The 23589-nt window shown below is 38.3% G+C and overlaps 1 protein-coding gene and 1 long non-coding RNA gene across 2 annotated transcripts in view; one reads left to right on the forward strand and one right to left on the reverse strand.

Annotated features, from left to right (window-relative positions):
* Nucleotides 1-23589, reverse strand: part of CCDC141 (coiled-coil domain containing 141) — a 208812-nt gene that overhangs the window by 61207 nt on the left and 124016 nt on the right. The window contains exons 7-8 of the mRNA XM_023212346.1: nt 22969-23163; nt 9099-9271 (exon numbers count right to left, since the gene is read on the reverse strand). Of these exons, the coding sequence (XP_023068114.1) occupies nt 9099-9271; nt 22969-23163 (368 nt within the window). The remainder of the gene's footprint in view (nt 1-9098; nt 9272-22968; nt 23164-23589) is intronic.
* LOC111542783 lies at nt 3314-9890 on the forward strand. Its single transcript, XR_002731660.1, has 3 exons — nt 3314-3919; nt 9040-9125; nt 9785-9890. It is a non-coding gene; the product is annotated as an uncharacterized LOC111542783 (long non-coding RNA).

The raw sequence follows: 23589 nt of genomic DNA on the forward strand, positions 1-23589 counted from the left end.
CCAGAAGTTCCATTTCTGTGAGGCCACAGAGCCCAACATATATGTTCTATTTGAAGGGTGCCATTGCTAGGATTCTTCCTGAAATCAGTAGCAGAGATGAAATTCTCCACCCTCATTAGGGGAGGTTAAAAAATACTGCAGCCAACTGCTATATGGATATAGCCAACTGCTATATCCATGGGGGCCATGGAATCAAACATGGCGAGCCATCAGGAACCACATCAAGCCCTCTTCTGGTTTTCTGACTGCATCTTCAAGAGCCAGAATATCTCTATAGATGCTTGTGGGACCCTGATCAAATAACAGAAGGACATTTTATGCTGGACTGAAGGTACTATGAGTCCAGGTGGTCACTGCAAAGCTGCTAAGGAGGAAAGAGCAAAGAGAGAAGAAAGCAAGCAAAAGAAAGTCAAAGAAAAAAACCCTCCCACTCCAAATAAGAGTGCAATCCAAAATCTTAAAACACATGAGGAAAAGCAAATCCAAGATACATTCAACAACCAAGAGATAAATGCACTCCAGTTGTAAAGAAAATAAGTACAGCAATCTGACAATGACTTTAAGGTAAATGCCTGAGATTGTCAGAGAGATTTAAAAAAAACCAACACCCACAATAAAAGACTAAGAAACTTTGAAACAAAAACAGTCAGAAATAAAGCAAAATTTGATACAAAAAAATTAGAAATCACAGAAATGAAAACAATATATTTTCTAAAATAAGAAATCAATGAATGAAAACAAAGGGGAAATTGACAAAAGAGAAAATAGCTTGAGGACCCAGGGAGAATGCAACATGAGGAGTTAAAATAGTGAAAAAAAAAAAACAAAGACAGGTAAGAGACTGGAAAGAGACCAAGAGGCTCCAACATTCTTCTTTTTTTTTTGTTTTTGAGACGGAGTCTCGCTCTGTCGCCCAGGCTGGAGTGCAGTGGCCGGATCTCAGCTCACTGCAAGCTCCGCCTCCCGGGTTTACGCCATTCTCCTGCCTCAGCCTCCAGAGTAGCTGGGACTACAGGCGCCCGCCACCTCGCCCGGCTGGTTTTTTGTATTTTTTAGTAGAGACGGGGTTTCACCGTGTTAGCCAGGATGGTCTCGATCTCCTGACCTCGTGATCCGCCCGTCTCGGCCTCCCAAAGTGCTGGGATTACAGGGTTGAGCCACCGCGCCCGGCCAAGTAATATTTAAAAAGATAATTGCTGAAATCTTCTCATAATTTGCGACATGGTACTGAGATTAAAAGGGCACAGCAAGAGCTAAACAGATAAATGCCCACATTTGAGATTATTTGGAAAACATAAAAATATCTTTTAATGTATTTCCTTCCAAAAAGACTTTCTTTTTGGTAATCCCCTGGCCCTCCTCGCCTACTCCACCCCACATTAGTATTATGCCATATAGAGAACTTGGGCCCCACTTGTACCTACTTACTGTTATATTGTGAGGATACTCTGTCTTAAAATAGTCTTCAAAACACCATTTGATAGGGACTAAGAATATTCCATTATGTGCTTTCCCTTAAACTATTCAAACATTTCCCTAGTTTCTGGAAATGTTTAGGTGGTTTTCGGGTTTGCGCTATTATAAATAGCACTGTGATGAGCATCTTGTTCATAAATATGTCCCCTCACATCTCTTTCTGTCTCTTTTCTTTGTCCTCTTCTCCCTAAACCCTGTAATATGAGAGGACTCCTCAACCACCCAGGGCAGGGATTTCTGCCTCTTTAGTCAGCCTTCCTCTGGTGGTTCTGTGGATCCAGATCTTTTTACTCTGGGATCTTTGCTACTTCACATCACATCATCAGCATTATAAATGAATATATTCATAATGCAGTGGTAAAGATACTTTATGAGAATCTAGTGTAGTTACTCCTGGATTTAATGGAAAGTGTGAGCTTTTGGTACTTTTCATACTAAAGAGTTTCAGAATGATAAAATCTTTAACAGTGTTAACAAGCCAAGATTGCAGTTATGACATTTACCCAGCCTCTAAAAAGAACAGCTTAATATAGACATGAAAATATTTGGAAAGTGGCTGGGTTAAGACTGTCAGAAGAACTCAACTTTGTAATTTCCTAAATTTCACTATCTGACATTTACCATCTAAATGCATCATCAAACTCTTTTAAAAGCAGTTATTTTTAAGTTCTTAAATGCTTAGTACAGTTCATATAAAATGCAGGCATAGACAAATCTACTGGGCAAAGGAAATGTGTTTGCTTTGTTGGAGAATGGAGATTGTTTTTGTTTGTTAAGATCTTTGTAAATATTTTCATTATGATAAGGGCTTTCCTTCAATGTCATGCCAACCCCTTAACATTTCAAATCAAGTCACCCAGTATGTAATACTAGAGTAATGTTAATACTAAGCTAAGGAAGGTAAAAAGAGGTTTCTTGGGTGGTTTCAGCCCTGGGGTGATATCATAGTCTGAATGAGGACATGATACTGTCACAAATGAAATAACTAAAGAGTGATTCAGCCCAGCACAGAATGAAAAGTGAAGCCATGAGATAGACATGACAAATAAAAAGGAATTCAAATAAACTATTATGTGGTAGGTATTGATTCAGTTCATCTCGGCTTGAAGATGTAGACCCCATCTCAGCCTACCAAATACAGCAACTGTTCATAGCCCTCTCAGATTTCACCCTTTCACCTGGCCTGTCCTGATCTCAGGCTTTAGGATTGTGTCTCTCTTCTCTGAAGAAGTGGCCCCAACACCTACTGTACTCATGGTCCCCTCATGCCTGGAGCACACTTCCTTGATGCGCCGCTCCCTGACTGGACATGGGACAGGTTCTGGGGATTTGGGGTCAGTTTTATACAGCTTTGATCGTCCCTGAGGCCTGGTGCTGCTATGTCATATAAGATGCTCATATGTACATTTAATAACTTCTGAAATGAACTGAAAGAAGGAAAAACTTTGCAGAGAAGTTGGGACTTGAGCTGAAGCTAGAAGCTGGAGTAAATTTTCAGTGCACTAAAATATACATTTTTAAAAAAGGATCCATGTTCATTTAGCTACAGGCTTCTTGTTATTGATTAAAGCTGAATGAAAGGAGTAGAAAGACAAAAAGCTAGTAACCTAATAGTAGTTCAGATCAGCTCTTAAGTACTCACACAACCTCTGACTGCAAGGTTACAGGCAATAGACAAGTTATTAAACTTCTCTGTGCCCCAGTTTCCTCATCTGCAAAACAGGGACAATGATAATAGTAGTACCCATTTCACAGGGTGGTTTTGAGGATTAAATTAATTTATGTCTAGAGCACAGAAGTGTTTGCCATTATTGCTAACGAGTCATTGAACATAGTGTACCTCCCCCATCACTTTGTAGTCTTGTCTGATACCCTTCTCCCCCTGCCACCCCCTCCTCCAGTCACACCACACTTGTCTCTGTGGCACCCTTACTATTGCTCTGCCTGGTCCACTCATCTCCCGGCTACTTACAGGGTAACCCCCTTTGTTCTTAGAGAGTCTTTCTCTGACTACAATGTTTAAAATGATCTCCTGCTCAGTCACTCTATCTCATTTCCCTTTTATATTTTTTCATAGTACTCATCCCCGGGTAAGAGCATCTTAGGTATTTGATTTATTTGTTGGTTATTTCTTACCACCAGAATAGCATAATCACCATGAAGATGGACACTTCTCCTGTCACATTTGATGCCTGGGAACATCTGATTTACAAAAGATGCTCAATAAATATTTCTGAATAAACAAATGAAGAAATGGATCATGTTCTGTCCAAAAAGTTCATAACCATGCACAATATTAACCAAAGGAAGTAGCAGTAACCAACGCAAATGAAAATTGTGGGAAAAGAAAGCAAAATCCAATGAACTCCTGTTTTATGTCTCTATAAAATATGAAAATATGAAGACCTACATTAAGAAGGCAGGAAGTGTTGGATCAAAACAGGTAAGTCTTAAAGTTATATCAAAGCAAAATATTCAGTTAGGATAAGGCATATAAGCTTAAATCCACCATGATGAGGTAGAATGAAAACTTATACAGTCCTTTAGGCAGGCGTAGAAATTGAGTTAAGTCTGAAGCAAGTTTATTTGTAAATTATATAAGTTAATTTTAGCAAACGGGAAAGGCAAATGAATACTTCACAAGGTAGCCTGGTCTTGCTGGGGTTTTGTATGTTTTTCAGCTCTGAATTGGTAACTGAACTGCGAGAAAAAAAGGAGGTCCCTCATTTTTGTCCCATTATAGAAAACTTTACCCTCACACAAGGTCCTGCACCCAGCACTTCCAATCACCGCAGATTCCTGTGTCTTAATAAATGCAAAATTCTGCTTGGTAGCAGGCCATCTTTGGTTTTTCTTTAGACTTGGTTCTCGAGGATGATGCTTAGGGAGAGATGAGGAAGGCTGGAAGCCAGGGGCTTTTAACCTCACTATAAGTCTTCGTTTGGCCATTTCTATGATTTAAGTATGGTTCGTCCCCACCAAAACTCATGTGGAGGCTTGGTTCTCAATGAGGTGGTGTTGGGAGGTGGTGTCTTCAAGAGGTAAATAAAATGGTCAGTAAGATGGATTAATGTATTTTTCATAAGTCTGGGTTAGTTCTCTCAGGAATAGATTAGTTCCCACTAGAGCAGGTTGTTATAAAGCGAGGCTGCCTCTTGTGTTTTGCCCTTTTTTCATAAATAACTGGTTTCCTTCCAGTTTTCCATCATGTTAGGAGGCAGCATGAGGTTCTTACCAGAAGCTGACCAGATGTGGCCACCCAATCTTGGCTCTGCAGCCTCCAGTATCATGAGCTAGATAAACTTCTTTCCTTTACATACTTGGCAGTCTCAGATATTCTTCTACAGCAACAGAAAATGGACTAAGACAACTGTTACTGCATACACTTTTAGGCATCATAAAGAATGCACTAAAATGCCTTTAAAATTAAAGTAGTTATGTGACAGATATTGTACTCCAAAAAGATAAAAACTATTTAATAATGACTCAGAATTATCATCAGATTAAATGTAGGAAATAAAAAAGGTAAGAAAACATGTAAATAACCACAATTTGCTTTGTGAAGCTGCTCAAACTTCAAATGTATTTGATTGCATGATAGTAAAACAGTGTAGGCCTGTTCCTAATAAAGTAGTAATTACCGAACAGTAATGAAAATGTCTCAGATTTACTAAGGAAGCTTCATCTCAGATAAATGTAAACTTCTGAGGTCCTATTTTTTGACTAACAGAAAAAAAAAATCAGATCAAAGGGCCTCTGAAATTCCTACCTGCCCCAATACTAAATTAAGCTTTTTATTACATTAAGGTAAGTGTTTATCTTCCCTATTTCAAATATTACCTTTCCAGTTAGTGAAAATGAATACAGTTTGATACAACTGACTGCGCTGTAATCATTTGAAACAACCCTATTACCCTCAGTATTTTTTTAAGCTCTTTATATAGAAAGTAAAAAAGTATAGTTATACACCATATAACATTTCAATCAACAATGGTGGTCCCAAAAGATTATAATGCTGTGTTTTTACTGTACTTTTTCTATGTTTAGATACACAAATACCATTGTGTTTCATTTGCCTATAATACTCAATACAGTAACATGCTGCGCAAGTCTGCAGCCCGGGAACAACAGGCTAGCTTAGCTATGTAGTAGGCTATACCATGTCTAAGTATGTGTAGGTGTGGTAAGATGTGTGTAAGTGCACTCTATGATGTTCACACAACAGCAAAATCATGTAAGACTCATTTCTCCAAATGCATCCTCACTGTTAAACGATGTATCACTGTACTTGTTTATTAAGCCCTCTCTATGTGCTGATGGTGGTGCACATAGACAGGGCTCAACAAACAAGTGAGTTTGTGCTCAACTGGTGGTGCTGTCTCATTCAATTTTTAAAAAAACTCTATAAAATGTATATCTTCATTTTACAAAGGGAAAACTGAGATTCAGAGAAATTAAGTTTAAATGTCATGGCATTGTTTTGGCGCTCAGAATGTATGAATTAAAATTCCTTTAACATGAAGTCTTGGGTTTCTTATCCATACCAGTTTTTTGGTGTCTGGTAATAGGAACCTTAATATATTGTGTCCCATGAGTGTGGCTGGCACTCAGAAGTCTCAGAAGCTACTATGATGTTCAGCAATATCTGCTTTGCTCTGTTGAAATTTACATTGATTTCCATTGCCAGCATTCTAAACTCCATCTTCACTCCAGCAGTGGCTGCAACTTGAAATATTATCCTTACATTCTATTTCTTTCCTGTGATGGTGATTCAGTTCTTTGAGCACATAAATTATTAGATGAGGAAAGGGAGCAAATCCCAAACAGAATACATGGGATTGAGGTCAATAGCAATGTATGGCTGTAGTTTGCAACTGACAGTCTAATGCATTTCAGTTCAATTTTTAATGGGTTTTTATTCTACATCTACCTTCTGAATCCAAAAATGTCCTTTGCCAAGAAACAATTTTATTTTATCTTCAGCTCCTCCTGCAAAATGAAGATAGTATTGATTTATAAAATATAAAATCTTGAGGAAACCAAATGCTTTGGAACTACAATGTTGACAGAAACCATATTGCTAAAGATTTTCTTAAACCCACTTACCTAAGCATTAATTCAAGCTTTTTGAAATGGTACCTAATTATTTCTTCTTCTATTGAAACCAGTCTGCATCACGAAAAACAGGATTGCAGCTGTCTCTTTGAAAAATGATAATTATGTTAAAATTAAGACCAAAAAGAGCAAAAGAGGTAAAAAGAAAACTGGTATGGATAAGGAAACTAAGACTAGTGTCAAGGGAGTTTAATTTCATACATGTGGAGTGTCAAAAACAATGCCATGACATTTAAACTTAACTTCTCTCAATCTCAGTTTCCCGTTTATGAAATGAAGATGTCTATTTCATAGAGTTTTTTGTTTGTTTGTTTGTTTGTTTGTTTTTTGTAGTTCAATGAGACAGCGCCACTCTTGGCACATAAAGAAGCAAATAAACATATCAGCCATTACAAAATGATGGCTAAAAATAGTCAATAAAAACTCAAACATAGAATGTATATAAAATAAAAGCAGCTTTCCTCTTATATGTAAGTTTTGAAAAACAAAGAATTACTGATTAGAGCAAACAGGATAAAATGCAGCAGTAAAAAGTTTGACTACTTTTCTAACTCCAGGAGTTAAGCATCACAACTGAATCGGGAACTTCAGTTTCTGGTCAAGAGGCGGGGACTGTATTTACCCTCATACCTTAACCAACCAGAAAAATAAGTACAGAAACAATGGTTTTCAGACACTGAACAATTAGTAGCACAGGGCAGTGATTGGTTAGAGAAGGAAAATACATGAGATGAGCCTTATGATTGCACTAATTTACTGCCTGGAAGGTAATTTTTAGATTGAAGCTCAGAGAGGTGGAACCTAAGCAGAGCCCAGAGTTCTTGCTGAGTTGAGAAGAGAGGAATCAAGCTTTGAGTCAAGGCATCTCAAATTTGTGGGCAGGGTACCAGACAGGAAGGAGTAACCCACCAACAGAACTCCGGAGATTTGGGCAGAGGTTTTCAGCTACATGGTGATCTCCCCATGCGTGAGAGGAACCTTTCCACAGCCAGGGAACGTGTCACAAGCAAAGAGTAGCCTGACCAGAGAAATAGCATCTGTCCATGCTTTGAGACCCATTTGTTAAACTGAGATTGGACCATTTTAAAATTGTAACTGGAAACCTCACCACTTAATTCAGTCATCATATGACTCAAATCAATGTCCAACATGTACCCCGAGTCTAGGCACAATAAGTGCTTCTTCCACCCCACAGGACGTTTTCTGTATTGCTCAAGACATTTATACATTCTGGAAAAGCTGGAAAAGAGGAGAAGGAGGAGTTCCAGTATCCATATTTTGTGCCTGGATGGGAGGGAACACCTTGAAACTCCTGAAGCCTAGTGGACACCTCTATTACCTACTGCATGGCTTGGAGCTAAAGTAAAGAAACTTAGTAAAAAACACAGTTATTCATTTTTCAAAGGGGAGAATCCCTTGTCTTCATAGCCTCAACTTTTTGGCTTTTATTGGAAGACCTTGGATTATTTCTAATCTTAGTCATGCATGGTCCTGTAGCAAATATCAGAAATGCTGGGTTAAATACCTCTGTCCAGATTCAGACTGTCTTCTGGAAAGAATGTTCCCCAAACCCAAAGTTACCAAATCAACACCTTTAAACACATCTAAAATAGAACAGAACAAGGATTTAAACAGAAATAAAATGATTTTTTATCACATTTCACCTATTTCATGGTTCTTCAAACTGAATGTCTTTGAGTTTCAAGGAGATTGTAGACATGGAAGGTGAAAAACTGGGTTTAACCCATCTATAAAAAATATTTTTTTGTCTCTGTCAAAAATGTAAGCCCTGCTTTCATTTCTTCCTGGTCAACACGCGTTCCACTATCTGCTCCGTCATTTCCCCTTTGTCTTCCAATCCCTGATCTTTCCCATACTTTCCTACTGCATTCTCTCTCTCTTTCTCAAGGTCTTTCTCTCTCTTCATACCCCCTAAGCTCAACACTGATGCATTCACCAAATGTGCTCATAAAACAGGCCCACCTAGAGCATTGTTCAAAAGCATGGAGTCTGGTGCCCATGCCGTTGGATTAATAATTGTCACTGTTTACCTAGGGTTTTGCATGGTGAGCCACCAAGGTCTAAGTGGAAGGAAATTCTGGTATTTTATTTTCTTCCAGTAAGAAAAATAACAGGACAGGATAGACTCAAGACTTATGAACCAAAGGGAAGGAGCTATTCCATAAAGATGCTAGGGTTTGAAAAGCCTTGGGAACTAAAGCTCCATTTCTTAGTTTGTCCATTCTCTTTCCCCGCCTCAGAAATGAGTGAACAGAACGCTTTAGCATATGTAAGTCTCCAGGCTTAGAATATGGCCTCACTTCTGGATGAGCAATGGCTGTGTTCAGAATAGCTGTTGATCAAACTTCAATAGATCCTTCTAAGCCATATCATAATGCAGCAAAACATTAGAACCAGAAAAAGACAATCATGCATCTTATTTTTTAGCAGATTGTGGAAACTGTGAAAAAGCTTGTTACACTGAGAAAGAAATCAACTTTACTCACCTGCAGGAGTCTACTTGGCTGATTAAGGTTTGTCCCTTTTGCAAAGCATCAGCTGTGCAGTCTTTAATTTTTCTATGTAATTCCTCATGCCTCGCTGCCAAAACAGCCAGACTTAAATCCTCTGATTTAAGGAGCTTAAGGTAAGCTTCAACTCTTCCAAGTACATCAAATGCCTGCCAAAGAAAACATACTTTCATTTTCTGCTTTTCTTGTTTAAAATCTACATCAACGTGTACACGAAACACTAGCAATTAAACCAGGCCAAACAATTTATTAGTTTCATTATAACAAAAAACAACCACCTTCATCTTGGAAGATTGTTCGAAAACAGCTGTATAGTTTTTTAGGGTTCCATTTAGGGAAACTGATCATAGCTTAGTTCAGCATAAATAAATGTCAATATCATAAAATCACCAAAATAGTTTACACTGAGAATGCATCTATACAACACAAAGAGTTATAACTGCATAGAATTTGGAGAGTCAGTCTGGTTTATTTTGTGCATTTTATACTGTATACAAATAATAGATGAGTTATTTAAATATATCATGCAGGTTTTTATGGCAAGAATGTTTCTCTAATATTCTTTAGAGGAAATTTCCCAGTAAATTCCACTTTGCTCTTGAAACACTGTAGGAAAATATCCAAGAAATTATGAATGTCCTTTTTTTCTCTTGCTTTTGCAGATATAAGACCTTCAGCCTACTCCATCCAATGCATCCATCTGTCTTCAGAAGAGTTTAGAATTCTGATTTGCAAGTTCTGATGCCTTGCAAAGAGTAAGACCAAGGTAATATTTAGCTTCTGACATGCATAAATAGGATTATGCAGAAAAAACATAGCCTTGCAAACCAAGATATTGTCTTGAGAGAAGATTTTCAAATTCCTTTATTTTCCTCCTTTATTAGCAGATCAACAACCCAGCATGCAGGATTAAGCTTACAGAATTAACATAAAGTAGAGAGGAGTTAGCCACTGGGCCATTAAGGCTTAGCTGGTATTAACATGGAGGAGTGTATGATACAAAGGCAATGAAAGAAGACCGTGGGAATGTGAGGAGAAAGAGGGAAAGCAGAGTGCAGTCATCTTTGTAGGTCTCCTGGTATCTCACCTAATGTCTCTAGGAATAATTTCGACCTAGAGAACAAACGGTACATTGAAGAAAACCTGAATGGCATGGGAGGTCTTGCCACATTGCCCTTTAGCACTATTGGAAGAAGCCACCTTAGGGAATGTTCCGTACCAATCTGGAAAATAGTCCTAACAGTCAGGCAGGGGCCTTGAAGTATAGCCTCCCTGGGTTGCTGAGTTGGAAGCCAGTGAGCTTGCCAGGAGCTGACCAGGAGTAGAGCAGGAAGACCCCACAGAAGACCCTAGGTAAGGATCCCAGACCAGAAGACATGAGAATAGATGGGCTCATGAGTCCAGTACTACTAAGACCTAAAGGAGACCAGGCAAGCAAGGTTGAGCTGATGCTGGGGCAACACAGGCGAAGCCAAATGTAGAGGCTATGGTCATGGAGGTACACAAATGCACTCATGCCCCTGCACCTGCTGCCATCTCAGGGGGTGAGATCTAGTGGTAGAATTGGAACTGGACAAAATTTGTATTTATGAATGAAATCACTCAAACAGTGTCTTACTATTTATGCACTGATATTCTATTTTCCCACCAATGTCCTCATGTCTCCCATGCTGCAATTCTGTTTATTTAGAATGTTTAAAACAAAATCATTCTCACTTATTTAGCAGCAAAGAGGAAGTTATAACTATATTTTAATATAGTTATATTATAGTTATATAAATATATATAGTTATTTAAATGTAACTATATTTTAATAAGAGCAGACTACGTGCTTGCTTCAATACTGTGTGTTGCACAATTCTTATTCAGTCAATGAATATTGAACACCTGCTTAGTTCCAGATTCTCCTTAACCATCCTAAGAGGAAGTACAAAATTATGCCCAATATATGGCTAGGAAAACGGAGTCTCAGAGAGGTTAAGCAAATTGCAGAAAGTGACACTTCTACCAAGGAGTGAATTTGGGATTTATACCCCATTTCCTGACTCTGAGACCACTGCTCTTAAACCCTGGGCTGTGGTACCATGTGGCAAAATATTACCTTGGAAGGCTTAAGAAGGAAGGGCTATTTCAGATAAAGTTGTAATTTTGGGTGGAAAAGGAGGGATTTTAAAACTTACTTTTTGTAAGTAAGTATGTCTCTGCTTTTCCTTCTTATAGGTTAGAAAAGATACAGAGAAAGGTTGAGAGATTTCTCTTACACTATAGGACTGTAAAAGAAAGAGAATTTAATTAAAGAAACTTTGAACCTGAAGAACTCTTCTTTATCTGATTCTTTTGCTTTCCTGAGGTTGGCAATGGAGCCGAGTGCAACAAAATGTTGATGTTAGAAAAGAAGTTGATTGGCCAGGCACAGTGGCTCATGCCTGTAATCCCAGCACTTTGGGAGGCCAAGGCAGGTGGATAACTTGAGGTCAGGAGTTCAAGACCAGCCTGACCAACATGGTGAAGCCTCGTCTCTACTAAAAAAAAAAAAAAAAAAATTAGCCAGGTGTGGTGGCACATGCCTGTAATCCCAGCAACTCGGGAGGCTGAGGCAGGAGAATCACTAGAACCTGGGAGGTAGGGGTTGCAGTGAGCCGAGATCATACCACTGCACTCCAGCCTGGGCAACAAGAGTGAAAGTCCATCAAGAAAGAAAGAAGAAAGAAAGAGAAAAAGAAAGGAAGAAAGGAAGGAAGAAAGGAAGAAGGGAAGAAGGGACGAAGGGACGAAGGGACGAAGGGAAGAAAGGAAGAAAGGAAGGAAGAAAGAAAGAAAGAAAAAAAGAAAGAAAGAAAGAAAGAAAGGAGGGAGGGAGGAAGGGAAGGAGGGAGGGAAAGAAGATGATTTAATGACTTTCTCTATCCTTCCATAACCCATTGAAACATCATTTGCTAATAAGCACTGTTTCTGAAAATTTTAAATACATTTTACAATTTGTATTGCTTATTTTGAATGAAGCGGAGTTTGTTGTTAATTGAGGGTTAGGTTTTTTGTTTTGTTTTGTTTTGTTTTCTGAGACAGAGTCTCGCTCTGGCACCAGGCTCGCGTGCAGTGGTGTGATCTCAGCTCACTGCAACCTCTGCCTCCTGGGTTCAAGTGATTCTCGTGCCTCAGCCTCCTGAGTAGCTAGGATTATAGGCACACACCACCATACCCGGCTAATTTTTGTATTTTTAGTAGAGATGGGTTTCATCATGTTGGCCAGACTGGTCTTGAACTCCTAACCTTGTGATCTGCCTGTGTTGGCCTCCCAAAGTGCTGGGATTACAGGTGTGAGCCACTGCGCCCGGCTGAGGGTTAGTTTTAAAATCAATGCCTAAAGCAAAAATCTGGCATAGTCAAAATCGTCTTGAACTCCCTTAAATCACCCTTAAAGTTTAACATATGTGAATTAGTGCATATAGTAACACGGATTCACATTTAGAATTGAGAACCCCTGAGCTACACTAAAGGAAGAAATAAAAGGGAAGTCTGTATGTAAATGTGAGAGCCTTCTCGCCTTTCTTCCCTTAAGATAATTCTAAAGTTTTCAGTGTGAATGGAGAAAGAATAGGAAATTCCAAAGTGCTTTTTCTTGCTTACACATTTAACCCCATTTTCTAATATAAAGCCACTATAACCTTAATACATGTCATGATTGTTGTTTTGAGAATTAGGAAGAAAAATATAGAAAAGTAAGTGGGTTTCATGGCAAACATGTAGTAGGTACTTGGAAAATACTGGCTGTTATTCTAAATCTTGATTGATTGAGCCCATCTTTAAAAAGTCACTGAGAAGTGCATGGCCACCTGGTGCCTGTCATTCATCCACACGGGCTTTTCCTCTGTGGCCCCACTGAACATCTGCCACTCTCAAATCCTCAGGCCTTGGTCTCATCTTTATTGGAATTAGATGCTAAAACCACAAGGTCATTGAATACTTGTGTGGTATCACTCCACCCCCTCCTGAATGTTGCAATAAAAGTATTACTTCCTAATAAATGGGAAATAAATTGAAAGACTAAGCATTCACTAGAAGTAGGGAATGATATATCAAGGACAAAGACAGCCCATAATGAGAATCAAAATAGTCAAATTATCTTCCAGAGCTTTTTCTCAAATGTGTAAGGAAAATATTTACTATAAATTGTTCTATGTATCACACTTAATAGAGCTACAGCAGTAGAAAGGAGGTAAGTGATTTTATTCCTTCATTAGCTCGACAAATACATATGTAGAATACCTATTGGTACAATGGGCTCGATACTGACCTCAATCCTAACCAAACCCTAATAGGAATAATCTGTAGACACAGAAATAAGAGTTAAATTTCTGGACTTTAACAGGAAGCTACTTTCAAGAAGGCTATACTGTCTGTGATTGTCTGAATTATACACAAAGTTCATCTCTCTTATTCCCATGCAGAATTTGCCAGGTCCATGTGCCAGTTCCAGAAATGAGCTAAGTATCATTGCTCTCACTTGATCTACCCTCAAAATAGAACTGCGTGCTTTACTATTTACCATATCCCTAAAGAACCTGATATACTGGATCCAGCCTGGAAAGACTCCCTTTGCTGCACACACAGTACAGAACATATTATTTCTGGCATTAAGAACACTGTGACCCCCATATAAACTCCTTTGGAAGTAGTGTTTTCCCTTTAGTCATTTTTCCTTCACATACCTCTCTTTCTTCAAACCTTATATGTGCAAGTCAAATAAAGCTACTACGACTGGATTGGGAAGAAAGGATGTAGGACACGGGTAATATTTTATCCCTCTGGTTCCTAGCTCTTCTTGACCATTTTATATGTACTATTCAGTTTTTAGGCAGATAAGAAGATCAATCAGCTCTTTTCGGCCTTGTTTTGGTAAAGACTAAGGAGTTGCTTGGTGTTTGTTCTTCACAAAACCAATAAAGACCTTTCCTTTTTCACTTGTTTAGTACAGGACCCAAGGCAGCCTGCACCAAGTCAAACAGAGATAGTATCAGGACAAGGCACATTTCATTCTTTTAAAAATAACAACAAGACGAAATCAAACAAGAGCCGTGAGTCATCTAGCAGAATTCTATCATGCTGTTTCACAAAGGTGTTTAATAAGTAAAGTTGTTTGCTTCTTGACTAATCAATTTGAAGAGAGTCAACATTAAACAGGAACAACAACAGAAAGAAAACAGCAGAACCTAGAAAATTTCCTTCCATGAGTCTAGTGGCTGGAGAGAGTTTCGTTGGAATGCTTGTAACAACCAAAAACACAAAACTCAGCTAAGTGCTGAGTTGAGTCTAATTAGTGCTTCTAATTAGAGCACCAGATTCCATTACCTGTAGAGATTCGAAATTTCCCTTAGGTTCTGTTACAAAGACCAAAAGCTTCAGTTTCCTTTTCTATACATCACCTGAAGAGAACTTCTGGTGGTTCCCTCCCCATATCTGCCCAAGCTTTCAAATGCCATGAAGGCCAGAGTATAGGGGTGATGTGATTTTTAAGCTCCCAATATTTGCTCTCTCTTGCTGCAGCTCCAGCTTATTCCTTGCCTGTCAATGGCAGTTGCTGCTGGACCCCAGGGCTCCCTCCTTGTTCCAGGGTGAATTCATGGTATTAATGAGAGGTATTAAATGCCATTAGCACCTATGGAAGCTTTTGTCTCATAATCTGGAAAGCTGAGAAAACACTGGAATAAAAGAGGTTTGGGATTGAAAGTGGTATGTATCTGAAGCATTTTATAAACAAGGAATGGAGGAAGTTTATGCATCGACCATCTTTGTTCTGAGGAATACAACTAGACGTATTCAATAGCACTTTAGGCAGCTAGTCACTATTTATAATTTCTGGTTTCTTTTCTCTAAGTTGACCTAGATGACTTTAAGACGATCTTGGAAATATTAATATAGAAAATGTCCATTTATAATGTGTTAAGCATTTATTTTTTCACTTAACCAAAAAACATTGAATCTATAGACTATGTACTCAGCTATGTGCTGGGAACGTGAAAATGAACAAAAGCATTACATCACATTAGAGATATGAAGACAAAATAATGGCTAGCACTTAGCGAGTGCTTAGCAGTCCTGTGCTGTAGCCATGTATTAACTTACTTAGCACAATGTCCTTGTAAGGTACCAATAGTACTTCTATTTTACAGGTTAAAAATGCCAGATGCACAGGGAGGTTAAGCGACTGCCCAAGGTCATACAGCCAATAAATGTCCAAGATCAGATTCATACACAGGCATCCGGGCTCCAAAATCTACTATTATTTTGGCAAAGTGTCAGGCTAGCAAACATTTCTAATTTTTCACTTAATACCCTACAATTCCATTTATTTTACACTCCAACTCTATCCAAAAAAAGATTGTGTACAATTTATCACTAATTATAAGAACTTTCATTATTGAATGAGACTCTCTGAAGTAGATAAGGATTATTAGACTGATTTTAGAAAAGAGAAAACTCAAGCTCAAAATGTAAATTGATTTGTCACATGGCCAGTCATTTATTCATTCATCCGACAAAAGTTTTTTGAACATCTGTGACACACAAAGATTAGGACATAATCTCTCTCTAAGGCGTACAGAGAAATAGTATGGAAATGATACAAAATAAGCAATTAGTGCTGCCTGGAGATGTCTCAGAGGAGGCACTGTGTGTAGATGACAAGCCCTTTACACAGCACGACCTGCCTTCTCAGATACGATGCAGAGATGAAGCTTAAAATTTGTGTTCCTTGTATATTAAAGTAATTAAGTTATCTTCTTTCAAAATGGTCAAGTCCCAAGTACCTTGGATTAATATAATCTCCAAGGAACAATTTCATGTTGGCCTTGAAACTCTAGAGTTTATAATATTTCACAGCTCTTAGTCTGCTCTAGTTAGTATAAGAATTAGGAAGAAAACTACAGAACTAACCCCATTAACTAGAAGTCAATGTTCTAGCTGTTCTGGTGAGCACAAAGTGAAAAGGACATGTTTCTTACCCTCAAGAAATTTTAATTTAGCCAAAGGAATCTACCCTGAAATAACTGTAATACTAGCCAGAATGTGTTTACACATTCTGATATTGCACATAGAAGAGAAACCAGAGAGATGCAACAATCTGATATTGCACATAGAAGAGAAACCAATTAATACACTCTTAACTTAGAAATTCATTGACAGCTTAGATGTGAAAGGTATTCATGAGTGAGGACAATAAAATTGAACAGCTTGATTATCAGACTATGAGATATGAACTGAGTTGTGAGCCCTCATGAGACACTTAAGATGTTAAAGGTGTTTCTTTTTCTATAACTTTTCTATGATATCTCTATTTTCATAATTGTATGCTAATAACAGCCATACTTATCAAATGCTTGCTGTGGTTTAAATAGCCTGGCCTCTGAGCTCTAAAATCAAAGGTTTCTAAACCCAACAGTCATCATTCTCCCAGAGAGAGTACAGAAAGAAGGTAAATTAAGACATCATCTGCTTCTTGTGGTGAGGTTTGCATCATCATTGCTTTTTCAATTCTTAAATATCTCTGCATATTTAAAGACACGTTCAGCATAAAATAGAAACTCCTTTGCATGCTATTCAAAACCCTTCCTGATCTCCCCACCTGCTTCTACCACCTTCGTCTCTCATCACTTTAGGTTTACATACTATACTCCTGGCAACTTGAATTATCTTAGGGTCCCCAAACATGGCATGACTTTGTACCATCCAGCCCTTCCTTGACCCTTCTTGCCCCATCCTTTAAAACTTATTTCAGGCCGGGCACAGTGGCTCACAGCTGTAATCCCAACACTTTGGGAGGCTGAGGCAGACGGATCACGAGATCAGGAGATCGAGACCATCCTGGCTAACACGGTGAAACCCCGTCTCTACTAAAAATACCAAAAATTAGCCGGGCATGGGGGTGGGTGCCTGTAGTCCCAGCTACTCGGGAGGCTGAGACAGGAGAATGGCGTGAACCCAAGAGGCAGAGGTTGCAGTGAGCCAAGATTGCGCCACTGCACTCCAGCCTGGGCAACAGAGCAAGACTCCGTCTCCCAAAAAAAAAAAAAAAAGAAAGAGTGAAAAAGAAGAAGAAGAAAAACTTAGCTCAGTGGTCACCTCCTCTGGGGAGCCTTCCTTAACTCTTTTTCCCTGGGCCAGGTTAAGGGTCTCCGTTCTGTGTGCCCTAATGCTTTGGGCTTACTCCATCATAGCTTTCCCACAACCCAGCGCACTTCTGTTCCTTTGTGTCTTGTCTAAACTTGACTGAGAATGTCTGGAAAGCAGGGATTATATCTTTCATTGCTTTTGCTTAAATACCCATCTGATGCATGGCAAGAATAGGAACACAACACATTAGCTGAACGCAAACATGGAGGAAGAGAGGGAGGGAATATAAGAGGTTTTAGTTATTTCTAAGAGAAAGGAGAGCTGTTCTGAAAAAGAGGAATTTAAGACAGGCTGCTGAGGAATTATAAAACTGAAAGTAATTACATTTTCCTTCATACCTAATAAAATTTATCCTATTTCTTGAATTCATTTATATCACCTCAATAAATTCCTTCTGGATAATATTTTTAGGTACTCCACTTGGGCAGGTTTTTTAAAATTTCAATCTATACAACAACTGGACCATTTTGATTAATTGTTTTCATCAGCTGGGCCTAAAATGTGTTTATTTTGAAAACAGTAAGATCACATATATCTCACATATATATATATATACAAATGAAAAAAGTGTACCAAATTCCATGTTTGCATCTGAAACAGTGATGTTGCTATAAGCATTACTGTGTATCACTGTAAATATCTTGAAAAAGCAATATCATCTTCTTAAAGGACATTAATGTTTCAATAGCTATGGCAGAAACAAAGGAAGCTATGACAATTGTTACATTTCAAACTACTTGTTGTGTGTTTCTTTGGCCACCCCAACTTTTGCTTCATCTTTGCTTTCAGACTGACCACCCAAAAATCAGACCATGTTCATAAAATGGATTTGTCCTCAGTTTCCTCTGCTTGCTTTCTTCAATGAAATCATGCACCTGGGAATGGAAGGCATAGGGCATGATACATTATGACCAGTCAGTCATGTTTTACAGTTTTGGGTTCAATTGCAGCAGTCCTGTAAAAACAGGCTCATCCCATTCTGTTTTTGAAACATATGATATATTTATCTCAGATTCAAACTACATTCCCTTAACAATGATAAATACATTTGGGGTGATCAATAAATATCAACCATAGCTTGTTTTCTGTGAACACGCTAGAAGTATAATAAATAAGATAATATATAATCCCGAAGGATGAATAATTTGGAGGATCGAGATGAGTTATTCTAATAGGTGCTAAATTCATATGTCATGCCATGTTCTCATAAGTCTTGTCAACATCTGATAATTAGAGGAACTCTTCTCCAATCAGCTATTAGTCAATGTCGACAACTGACACTTACTTGTATATTCTGCTAAGTGACTTAACAAATAGGTTCATTCACCAAACACATTAGGAAACTCTAAAAAGAATAGGAAGTATATCAGATTCTTGAGTTATACGGCTCACTCCACTTGAATCCAGTGGTTGGTTTACAGCAAGCAGCAGGTAGTGATGTTCCTAATGCCGTCTCAACATCGCCACCTGCTGCTCATTCCAGGTCCAAACATTCGTATCTCTAGTCACAGGCTGCCAGACACTTCCTCTGGGTGAGAAACATTTCTGAACCTTGGGTACTCATCAAACCCTAGTAGAACTAAAGGTAATCAATTGCATTCCTGGAGCCACTGGACAAAGGCAGTGGGGGAACTGTTGGCAATGTGGGCAATTAAGTGATAATTATATTTTATTGAATTTCACAAATTTTGTAAGTTTTGTTCTCTATTTTCCAGCATTTAGAACAATGCCTGACACATAGCAGTGACTCAATAAATATATACTAAATAAGTGAATATCTAAGGAGAAGGGTAATTATTCTCATGAATTCACGTTTAAATAATAAAATAAATTATTGTGAAATATTTCTAGTAAATAATAATATCCCTATCTAGAATTGTTAGAGAGGGGAATGAATGAAAATGAAAAGAGGCAGGGCATGGTAGCTCACACCTATAATCCCAGCACTTTGGGAGGCCAAGCAGGGTGCATCCTTTGAGTCCTGGAGCTCAAGACAAGCCTGGGAAATATGGCAAAAAGTACAAAAAATACAAAAAATTAGGCTGGTGTGGTGGCAACCCAGCTGCCTGGGAGGCTGAGGTGGGAGGATTACCTGAGCCCCAGAGGTCAAGGCTACAGTGAGCTGTGATCATGCCACTGCACTTCAGCCTTGGTGACAGTGAGATGCTGTCCCCACCCCCTGAAAAAAATAGAAAGAAAGAAAATGAAAGGAAAAGGGGGAAGAGGGACTCCTCAATGGTTTTAACCAGAAATATGATAAAAATCTGGATGAAAAAATATATATGATAGGAGAAAATTACTAACAGTCTATTCTGCAGATAAAATTGGATATTTATTCTTTTTATTTTAACAAAATTCAAAAAAGTAAAAAGTATATTTTAAAAATCATGTATTTCACTTTTTACCAAGCAGATATTCAAGTTATCCCACTCACTCATTTATATATTGCGTATGATACTAACAAATTTGATAGACTAGTATTTGACATAGAAATTGAAAAAGTATATTGACCTAGCTTCAACGAATTTGGAACAAGAAATTGCTGAAATATAATTCCACTTTTCAAGAATGAAACTGATTTTCAAGGAAAGTATCTTTTTGTAAAGTGCTGACTTCATCTTCTATTCCTGCAGTGCTAACATCCAGATTTGCATGTGCTGGGAGAGAAAGGTCTTCGTGGATCTCTCGTGCTCCTACACATCTCACAGGTAGGTCAAGAATACAAGACTCTGACCCCTTTATATCTGGGCCATTGCTCAGTGTTGCGTCTGCAACTAGTAACCTTCAGGATTGAGGTGATGTTGCCCTCCAAGACAAAGAGCAGACTTGCTTCCTATTTGCTGTAAAACTACAGCTTAGGGTTCCTCTCCTGAACCCCACCTGCTGCAAGTGCATACATCCATCAGGGCCCATCTGCATCACTCAGGGGGAACTGGAGCTGGGAGAATTGATGTGGTATGCTGACACTCTGGCTGCTGCTTTGCTATAATCAATCACCTCTGACCCAGAGGTCAGGTGTCTTCTGTAGTCATCCATGAAACTGTGATAAGTTAACATGTTAGCTTGAACGTAGGGTAAAATCTCAAACCCCTCACAGTTCTTGAGAGCATGACTTCATGTAAGAACAGGAATGTTCTCAATTAGGAAACCCCAGTGGACTCAAGGCACAACAAAGTGAATTTTCAAAAGGAAAATTCAGTGTTTCGGAGATAATTGATTATATAAACTGAACATAGCTTTTCACTAGTGTCAACAGAATTTTATTCTAGAAAAAAACATTTTAAGGGATTTTGAAATTATATTAATTTTAAAACTTCAGTTCTTTATTTAAACTAGGGCTATAAGTATCATGCTAAGAATTGGGTAAAGTGGTCAAATTTTTGTAAAATTTGGAGGTTTTACAATATAAATAAAACAAAATACCATTTATAAGCCACAAGAAGAGTTTTCTTCTTTAAGTAGATTTACACTACATAATTTCATCATTTATTTTGCTTAATTATATGGTATAAATAATATAGTTATTTTACTTAATAACACAGTAAAAAATTCATTCAACAGTCATGATTAAACATCTACATTCCAAACTCCAGCTTCTATTTTTGCTGAGGTAGAAATATCCATCATCTTTCACATTGAGTTCTTAGATTTGGAGTCGAATTATTTCCTTGATGCTTTGAAAAGGGAGAAAGGATTCTAACACTATTCTGAGTGCCACTTGGTTATAGAACCTGCTATAGTACGGATAAATCCCAGTGGAGCTTATTATAATTTGTATAGTTAGCATGCCATGGCTTTCAAATGATAAAATGGGGAATCTAGAAATCAAAAGTCTTTGTGATTAAGAAACATACATTCTCTTCTCCAGTCTGACCTGAATTACTCTATGAATCTGAGAAAGTAACTACTCTCTTCTTCTTCTTCTTTTTTTTTTAAAAAAGACTTTTGGAGGGGATATTCCTTCTCTGTTAAAACCCAGAAAGATATAACAGCAAAGTACAAAATAATGAGAGCAGAGAAAACCAGAGTAAGAGAATGGGAATGAAAGAGAGAAACTACATTTTGCAAGGCTGTAAACTATAGGGTTTGAACTGGAAGCATTGTTTTATAGCAATATGTTTGATAACTGTTTTCCTTAGAAACAATAATAACTGACTTGTAGATGACCCACTCATTTTGAAAAATGAACCTGCAGTTTAAGTGTAAAAGTCTCTTATTCAAAAACAGAATTACTGAGGAGAAGCTTAATTAGCACTTAACATCGAATTAGTTCAATAGCTCCAGTAATATGGTATGTCTGTTTCCTCTCTTAAAACAAAGAAATCCCAAATGACAAATAATCTGACAATAAATCGTTCTTTAACATTTTACCACAATTTAGCACTTCTGTTTTGAAATTTTACATTTATTTTTTCAGAAAGTTTTTATTAGTAAAGAAGTTCAAAATTAAGTCACTATTTTGATATGCAACAGGACATGGTATTCAGGGTGTTGACGATACGATTTTAGATCACAACGTACCTAGCTTCTAGGGTTTCCTCTTTCATTTCCTGCCACATTGTCTGTTTTGAAAACATCAGTGAAATTTAAGGTATGAAGAATTCCAAAAACACCATTTGAAGGTGTATATTACATTGGAAAAGGTAGAAAAAAATTTCACATAAGATCCCCAGCCTCATATACTGAGCCATACTCAAGTGATGTGAACAGGTGAACACTGCCACTTAGCAGGAACCAGCTGCTGCAATGAACGTCCAATGAATCAGAGAGGAGAAGCAGAGCACTTCTCCAACTCAAGAAGACCTGGAGATGGTCCACAGCCAGATTTCACTCTGGCTGACTTAAAATGGCAAGATCAAGGTGAAACAATCAGGCTAAGGCACGGTTTCTAGCCTTATGGCTCGTGTGCAAAAAGACTTGCAATATTCATATATTTTTTACCTGGTAAGTAAAAGAGGATGAAAAAAAGGAGCGCCTTCGGTAAAAATTTTAAGGTCTTTTTAAACCTTGACATATTTATGATAATTCTCTTCCTCCATGGGAAACACAATAATGTGGGCACAAGTGTGCCCCGCAAACAGACCAGTGGCAGCTGTAAGATAAAACCCTCATGAGGCTAGGCATGGTGGCTCATGCCTGTAATTTCAGCACTTTGGGAGGCCGAGGCAGGAGGATCACTTGAGCTCAGCAGTTTGAGGACTGCCTGCACAACATAGTGAGACCCTGTCTCTACAAAATAAAAAGTCAGGCATGGTGGCATGTGCCTGTGATTCCAGCTACATGGGAGACTGAGATGGGAGAATCACTTGAGTCTGGGAGGTCGAGGCTGCAGTAAGCTATGATCACGCCACTACACTCCAGCCAGGGTGACAGAGCCGGGCCCTTTCTCAAAACAACAACAAACACCATCCAACAACCAAACCAAACCAAACCAAACAAAAAAAACAAAAAACCCTCATGAGGTGTGTTTGCTATTTTTAAAGTCACCTTTTACATGTGAAAACAGTCTTTTAGTTTTGAGAACCGAATAATGGCCATAATAGGAATACATGTTATTAATAATAGGAAATTTTACGTGGAGTTTTGACTTCTGTGATGTGCTCCAGCTGGTTGAAGTAATGGGTCTTTTACTGGTCTCCCTGATTACCGAAAATTATCAACTTGATCTCACACTGACCTTGTTAGCACTGTTAAAAAATTCATTTGCCTTCTTTAACCAGGTATTCCTTTCCACCATGAGTTGACCAAATTCTTCTTGAAGCTGACTCAGTTTCTGGTGAGAGAGCTGGAGGTGTTCTTTCTCCACGTAGCCCTTTGACAGCAGAATTCTCAGTGCCCCACTCTTCAGCTTCTCAACAGCAGAATTCCATTCCTGCAACAGATCATTCTCACTAAGTTTACTTTATACATCTCCCCGGGTATGGACTGAATGCTTGTGTCCCCCGCAAATTCCTCTGCTGAAATGTAATCCCCAAGGTGACGACATTAGGAAGTAGGGCTTTGGGAGATTAGTGACCTCATGAAAGAGGCCTGAGAGGGCTACCTTGCCCCTTCCACCATGTGAGGATACAGTAAGTTGGCAGCCTGCAACCCAGAAGAGGGTTTTCACCACAACTCTACCATGCTGGTACCCTGATCTGGAACTTCCCACACCCAGGACAATGAGACAAAAATATCTATTGTATACAAGTCATTCAGTCTATGTTACTTTGTTATAGAAACTCAAACTGACAGAGACACCCCTTTTTATAATTTCTGATAAGATTCCGAATATTTTGATATGTTGAGTATATCAGAA

Source organism: Piliocolobus tephrosceles, chromosome 11 (assembly GCF_002776525.5).
Source record: "Piliocolobus tephrosceles isolate RC106 chromosome 11, ASM277652v3, whole genome shotgun sequence".
Lineage (NCBI taxonomy): Eukaryota > Metazoa > Chordata > Mammalia > Primates > Cercopithecidae > Piliocolobus > Piliocolobus tephrosceles.